This window comes from Poecilia reticulata, linkage group LG18, assembly GCF_000633615.1.
Source record: "Poecilia reticulata strain Guanapo linkage group LG18, Guppy_female_1.0+MT, whole genome shotgun sequence".
In the NCBI taxonomy this organism is placed as follows: domain Eukaryota; kingdom Metazoa; phylum Chordata; class Actinopteri; order Cyprinodontiformes; family Poeciliidae; genus Poecilia; species Poecilia reticulata.
Genome location: NC_024348.1, coordinates 6,471,966 through 6,479,752, shown reverse-complemented (window position 1 = coordinate 6,479,752; position 7,787 = coordinate 6,471,966). Strand labels below are relative to the sequence as shown.

Genomic DNA, 7,787 nt, shown 5'->3' with positions numbered 1-7,787 from the left:
GATCGGTTCACTTAATGATATTAGTGATTAGGCAATGCATTCAGCAAGTACTTTTACTTTTAATACTTAAGTATTTTTAAAAGCCAGTACTTTTTTACTTTTACTTAAGTAAAATGTTAATGTGGTACTTTGACTTTTACTTAAGTACATTTTTGACTATGTATTTGTACTTTTACTTTTTTGAGTACTTTCTCCACCACTGTCTCACACACAGAGAAACTAGCTGTGTTCTAAATTCGAGAAAACTACAAGCCAAGTTATTTTAATTCAACTGGTGTAATATGTTTCAATAGAAATATTGTACTTAAGACATTACGCTGATTGAACAATGGATATAATTTGGAGTGAATTTTCTTATTTAAAGCACTATTAATTTTATCTAATATTGAACATATGGTTAAGTTTTTACAACTAGCATATTTTAAATTTATTTTCTTAACACTCTAAAACGTTATCTGTAGCACAGAGAGACAATTGTTTTCAGACGTTGGTAATTAGGCACAAACTGTAAAAACTTTCATAAGAATCAACTTGATCAAATAAACCTTGGATCCAGGTTGTTTTAGATTTGGCACAAAGTGGCAAACTGTTTGCAACACTTTTTCTTTTTCAGTTCAGTAAATCTATTATTTAATTAATAAAAATTTCCAATGATTGTTACTACTTGAAATATATAATAAAATAAAATTGATCATTTTAAAAATAATGGTTTTTAAAATATTCATTTATCTATTTAAAAACAAAAAAAATTCCTAGCATTTTATGGCCTTTAAGTGTTATAACCACCAAAAATTATCAAATTTAAGGTTACATTATTTTTGTTTGCTTAATATGCATCACTTTTTTCTAATGGTTATCAGTATTCATTTCCCTCATCTTTTTTAATTTATATTAAAATGATGGAACTCAAAAAAAGAACACATTAAAAACAGACATATAGTGTTCATGTTATAAGGGCTCTCAGTATTAAGCCTCCAATTGTTAATAATCTTTATAAATATCTATTTTGAGAATAACCTATTTCATTCTCTGCTATTGTACGTTGCCATGGTTTCCTTTTTTACATGGCAAAAGATAGTTGCTACTGAAATGATATTAAGATCAAAGGTTTTTAATTTTATTAACAGTTTATCACACATCACTAAAGGTTTCTGAGGTGGCCCGGCGTGTCAGAATGTTGTCAGGTCATCATGTTGGCATGGCTACGGGTCTAAAGAATGATTTCAACAATGATGTCACAGACTCCTTTGATGTCACAGAGGTGGAACTCTTGACTTTGTTGTAAGATTCCCTTTGCCTCACTTTGAAGAAGATTCATATCGTCTCTGCTTACAGAAACTGCTGCAAAGCTTTTATCCTAAAGTAGTTGCTCATCAAACTAAATCTGAAAATGTTTGAYTTTGGAAAGATTTCAGGATTCGTGTTCTCACGCAAAACTCTTARGAAGAGATTTTGTAACAAAGTTGGCAAACTTTTTAACAGAGTTTGCAAGCTTCTGCATACAGCCGGCACTATAAGGGAGGAGAATGAAACTATGGCTAAGGAAGTCCAAAAAATTGCCATGAGGGTAGAAAACACAAAAGATCTTGAGGATGATTGTAAGTACCTGGAGAAACAGATAAAGACTGATCGATCAATAAATCAAAAGTTAAAACGGCAAGTTAGTGATCTTAAAATGAAACTGGAGTCTCAAGAAGTCTTGGAGCAAAAATGCATCACAAGACGGGAAGAACTTCAGCAACTGGAGGAAAGCAACGAGAARCTGCTAGAAGAAGTCGTTGCTTTGAATTTGAAATTAAAGGATTCGGTTGTRTTGAAAGAAACCTACASGATGTTGGAAGGCAAGAAGAAAATTCTGACTCGGCAAAACAACTTTTTGCTGAAGCATGTTGAGAAAGTCCAACAAAAAGTTTTTCAACAAGAGCACACAGAAAGGACTCTGCCAGACAATAGAAGTGAGGAAAGTTTGTCTTCACATAAACAAAATGGCAAAAACTCCAAGGCTACTGTCAAGGACAAACTTCGGAGTATGACCTTCCTTTTTTGTTCAGCAACGACTGACGAGGAAGATTGTCTCTCAACTGAGATGACGCAATATTTCAGAGAAGAGTGAGACCTGGCATGAACTGATGCCTCTTGCCCCTTAGAGCAGTTCGAACAAAATGACGAGATGGGGCTGCAAAACACACAACCTGGTGCTTTTCACCAAGGGTTCAAATTCCAACACTTTCCACAATATTCCTATACAGATGTGGGTTCTCTCCAAGTGCTTTGGCTTCTCCCACCATCAAAAAAAGTTTATTTCACATTCCCTACATTTCCCTTTAAAAAAACTGTATGGATGCATACATTACAAACTTTTTTTTCTATTTGTCTTAATAGGTGCACTCTATGTATAAAATGAAAACTGTTCATTTTATACATTTACAGCCCCCCCTGCGTTGCATAGATACTGTTTGGGTCAATTTGACCTGGCCTTCAAGTTGAAGGGTAAAAAGGTTCAAAAAATGTCCAATTCTATTTGTTTCCTTGAACCTATGAGACATATTTTACCACACACAAACACCACACACCCACACATGCACCCACACCACCCACACAAACACACACGCACCCACACCACCCACACACACAAACCCACTCTTTCACTATTCTCTTTACTTCAATCAATCAAATTTTATTTGTATAGCACATTTCAGCAGCAAGGCATTTCAAAGTGCTTTACATAATTAAAATAAAAACAGCATTGAATAAACAGTTAAAGAGAGATTTTGAAAAAAATATAAAAACATTAAAACGGAAACAGCGAGAGAGAAATGAAAATAATAAATGGATTAAAACATAAAAGACATCAAAACCCACACTCTAACCCTAATTTAGCCATAAACAACTCTAAATAGGTGGGTTTTAAGTTGAGATTTAATGGCACCCAGTGTTTCAGCTGTTTTACAGTTTTCTGGAAGTTTGTTCCAAATTTGTGGTGCGTAGAAGCTGAATGCTGCTTCTCCTCGATTGATGGGATGCAGAGCAGAACCAGAACCAGAAGATCTGAGGGGTCTAGACGGTTGGTACAGCAATAACAGATCTTTAATGTATTGTGCTAAACCGTTCAGTGATTTATAAACTAACAACAGTATTTTAAAGTCTGTCCTCTGAGCTACAGGGAGCTTTACATTGTAGGGACTTTAAAACTGGTGTTATGTGCTCTATCTTCCTGGTTTTAGTGAGAACGTGAGCAGCAGCATCTGGATCAGCTGCAGCTGTTTGATTGATTTATTAGTCAGACCTGTGAAGATGCTGTTGCAGTAATCAATGCGGCTAAAGATAAACGCATGGATGAGTTTCTCTAGATCTCGCTGAGACATAAGTCCTCTAATCCTGGAGATGTTCTTCAAAGGCCGACTTTGTGACTGTCTTAATGTGGCTCTGAAGGTTCAGGTCAGAGTCCATCACTACTCCCAGGTTTCGGGCCTGCAGAATGGCCCAGAACCTATTTCACTAGGAAGCTGCCAGAAAGCAGGTGTTCATACAAATTTTGACAGGAACCTTTTCTGTTCCCGTGGGCAAACTCCACCCACACTGAGTGGACACTCAGTAGAAGTGGGGGGGAGGAAATAAATACTCTCTGCAAGGGAGTCCTAAACACATTACACACTGAAGGTACATGTGATATCGTCACTGTCATTCAGGAAATGAGCCATAGGGAAATAAAAAGATGACAACCTTGGAAGCTCTGGAAATTCCAGGGTTGGAAGTTCCAACCCAGTCCAGGGCCGACTAGTCACTTTCAAGGATAATTAGTGTAATTTTGTGTTTATGTTTTTTCAGTGGGCATAAAAAATGTAAATCACATTTTTTTAATGTCCAAATGAGTAAATGGTTGTCATTGATCCTTTATTTGTGAGAAATAAAAAAAACATCATTGCACAAATATTGATTGAAATGGTTAGTACTGGAGTTAATAATCGGATTTTTTTTTTTGTTTCTGACATTATTGCATGACTAAAAACTCCCCGGGTCAAATTGACCCACGGACATTATTGCTGTACCACAGAAACGAACATATCAGGAGGATTAACTTCCTCTAATTGTTTCCAGCAGCTGATTTCTGGAGGGAGTTTAATATCTTCTGACTGGTTTCCAGATGAAAATCTTCTCCTGGTGAGCCCCGTCCATCCTGTGACTGAAGGAGCTTCTGTTACTCTGAGCTGCATAGCGAGAGAAGAAAACCAACTTTCCAATGTGATTTTCTATCACAACGACAAGCTGAGGCAAAATGACAGCAGAGGAGAGCTGAAGATCTCTGCAGTGTCTCAGTCAGATGAAGGTTTCTACAAGTGTGAACATTCAGGGGAAGTTTCTCTTCAGAGCTGGGTGGGAGTTAAAGGTGAGCAGAGTTAAAGCACTGCCTGTGATTTAACAAAGAGGCAACTGTTTTATTTATTTCAAGACATATTTTCAATACTTTTTTGTTTTGCAGCCGGTTTAAAAAGGAGCAGCTCTTCATTTCATGCAATGTGGGCCGTGGGACCGCTTTGTGGAATCCTCCTCCTCCTCCTGCTGCTGCTTCTGATTCGCTTTATAAGGCTCAAAGGTTAAACTTTCATTTTCTTATGAAGAATCAATAGTTAATGTTAAGTCGCTCTCACTTATCAGCAATCTCATGATAAACAGAAGATAAACACGTTTTACAAGTAATCATAAATACAAGTAATCTAAGTGTGCAATCACACCAGGAAAGTCCTTTGATCCAGACCAAAATCAGACTTTATATTTTATTTTTTTCATTTGGTGCGTTTTGCATTCGAATTGGGCTTTTTAGCAAGCAGACTGTAATTTGTAAACAAAGCTGGTTGATGATTGAGGGTCAAGATCGAGGCCGGTCTGTTGTTCACACCTGAAGCAAATATAGTGTAATCTCCATGGTGACAGAATTCGCTGCGGACCAAACGTCCGGACCAACGAGGGAAACAAACTCAGGTTCATTTAAACCCGACCGAATGTATCAGGTGTGAATATCCCCTTAGTCTGATTACTTGAAAGTACCATTACAATAGTATAGAATTATTAATGTCAACTTTGAAACATTTACTGATGTATTTTTTATGTCTAGTTTTCAACTGATAATTTCTGCTCTCTAAAAAGCCAAACTCAAATAAAATGAATATGTCGTGGTACAATTGTAAAAGGAAATCATTTGTGTTGTATTTTGTTAGGCACTTCCTACTTCTATGACGTAGTGAGGCCCACTAAAAATCCTGAAAACGGTAAAGTTTACCTGCTGAAACCCTGAGATATTCAAGAAAAGAATGACATCAAGATGACTGAAATGATGTGTTAATGTGTTACAGATTCAAAGAAGGATCAAAGCATCTCCTACTCACTCCTTAACTTTAAAAACACTGGAAACATGAGTGAGTTCCTCCAAAGTTGTCGGGTTAAATAATATGTTCAGCTTCATTTTCAAAAAACCTAACTTTTTTTTATTTTTATTTTTTTCCTTTTATCAGGGCACTATCTGGAACCAGATGACAGTCCTGTCAATTCTGATGTGAGAGTAGGAGCTGCAGGTACAGTCAGCAGAAACAAACCATTGGACATCATCGGTTAGAAATTGTCAGAACTTATTCATGTTCAAGGTTTTCAATAGTTGTGGGTCTGGACTACAGGTTCAGTCACTCAGATTCGACATCTTTCATTTACTTTGTCCTAGTTTGAGCTTTAATATGCTTCTGTTTATCAGTTTTAACCAATCAGAATCCCACATGGCTTTATGGACTCAGAACATCCAGAACATTTGACACAAACCAAACACTTGGTGACAATAAAGTGTTATGTTTGTTTTGACAATTTAAGTTGAGTATTTGTTGAGTATTTCAGGTTCAGATACAATATTATCTCCATGGTTTAGATCTGTTTCACATTTGTCCTAGTCCATGTAACTGTCTCACGTGATTCCTCTCTGCCTTTACAGGAAGGTCCAGTCTAGCAGCATCCGACGCAGCCGTTTATTCTGAAGTGAAATCGACCTCTGGATACTGATGATGCTGTTTGGACTCAATGTTAGAGGGGTTTGTTCCAAAAAGACAACTTTAGATATATATTTTCATATGTACTTAAGTGAGTTATGATCCGGATATTAAAATATTTAATTCAAGATTGGTTTGAGAAAGCAATGTAATATTCCAACGTGATACAAAATGCATCCCAGCCAAAGACAAAAATACAGGTTAAGGTAAAATGTACCTGGTTTCATGATGAAATCAGAAACAGGTGCATTTATTCCCGTTGGACTATGAAATGCATAAAATTTTATAAAAATTAAACTCAATGTAAAAAGGAGGAGATTTACAGATTAAGAATGTTATTTTACAAAGGGAGATATTGAGGTTTACATTCTGACTGTATAGTTTTAAGTGAACACAGGCAATAAAAACAAATATGTCACAACAGGGGCTTCTGATGGGCAACCGCCCAGGGAGGCATCTTGTAAGGGGCGGCTTATGCTCCGCCAACCCCTGCGGCGCCCCCCGCTCAATCGAGGGATCTGAATAAAGCATCACTTGATAGACTGATGTGATGCCTAGTTCATTTACATAGCTGCATAGTGAAAGGGTGAGGGGTTACTGTGGTCATACATGTTTGTGATTAAATCAGAAACATGATCAAGAAAATCCCAGATTATATAACTATAAGGTAAAAAGAGCAGCAACAGTGGGACTTTAGCAATGACTGAATAACATCATTCTGAGACTTGAAGTGTCATTACATGCAGAAATAATATTTACCGACGAGAGCAACAAACAGAAGCAGCTCAAGTAATGATGATGGGTTTGTCGCACTAACATGAGTGTAAAAATGTCGAGCGTTTGGTTTTCATAACCACTGAAAAGCTAAAGATTGATAAGATGAATGTTTCATAATGCAGATTTTAAAATCAATCTATTTTTGCTTGTTGACCAGATGTGTTATGTTATTAGGTGTTAAATGGACAGGAGTCTTTCTATTGTGATTATTACTGAACATTCCTGCTGTAACGGTTAAGTTGTATATCAAATGATCCTTTGCTGTTTCTTGGCTCTGACTTGCTAATCAAATAATGTTAAGTGAGAATAATTTTTTGTATCTGTAATAAAAATTTGAGTTTGTGGTGATTTTCACGTCTGCAATAAAAACTTGAATCTGTGAAATGCATGAGTGTGCAATAACTAAGATAGGTTGAGTTTGACCTTGGTATGAGAACGCTCGGATAAGAGAGCCTCAGATCAGCTGTAGGAGACAGAAGCTCTACTGTAACGAGGCCACAGGGAAGAAAGTTTTCACCCCCAAGGCATCGTCACTGGACAAGAGCTGAGCTATGGGCCGGACAATGTCCCGGAATCACACAATCCAAAGATATGCAGCAGACAATTGACCGGTTACAAATGCAGACAAATCGGATCAATTAACACATAAAAACCAAGATAACAAAGAACCTCCCAGCTCAATGAAATAAAACTTCCAGGGTCGTTTGAGGCCAGTCATTACAAAGGAATCCCCAAACAGCAGGAAAGGCTCAAAAGATTCACTGCCAGCCCCTTAAATAACTGGACGTAAAACTTTGAGTCTCAGGACCCATATTCCATCTGAGAAGTTCCTGTTACCTGCAGCGTTGATCCATCAGCCTGGGGTATGAGAGGTTTCTGTCTTCCAGTCATCCTTCAGTTGCAGCATTGGGGAACGATAGGTTGAGTTAGATTTGATAGGGTTTTATTGTTTTCATTAATGAATTAAGCTGTGCTAAATAC

General features: G+C 37.0%; 1 protein-coding gene across 1 annotated transcript in view; it reads left to right on the top strand.

Annotated features, from left to right (window-relative positions):
- The window catches only part of LOC103480292 (obscurin-like), a 30,885-nt gene extending 23,695 nt beyond the window's left edge, over positions 1-7,190 (top strand). Inside the window, exons 16-21 of the mRNA XM_008435178.2 lie at positions 4,143-4,387; positions 4,481-4,594; positions 5,217-5,267; positions 5,352-5,414; positions 5,511-5,570; positions 5,975-7,190. Coding sequence (XP_008433400.2) covers positions 4,143-4,387; positions 4,481-4,594; positions 5,217-5,267; positions 5,352-5,414; positions 5,511-5,570; positions 5,975-6,042 — 601 coding nt within the window. The 3' untranslated portion in view covers positions 6,043-7,190. The remainder of the gene's footprint in view (positions 1-4,142; positions 4,388-4,480; positions 4,595-5,216; positions 5,268-5,351; positions 5,415-5,510; positions 5,571-5,974) is intronic.
- The last annotated feature ends 597 nt before the right edge of the window (positions 7,191-7,787 follow it).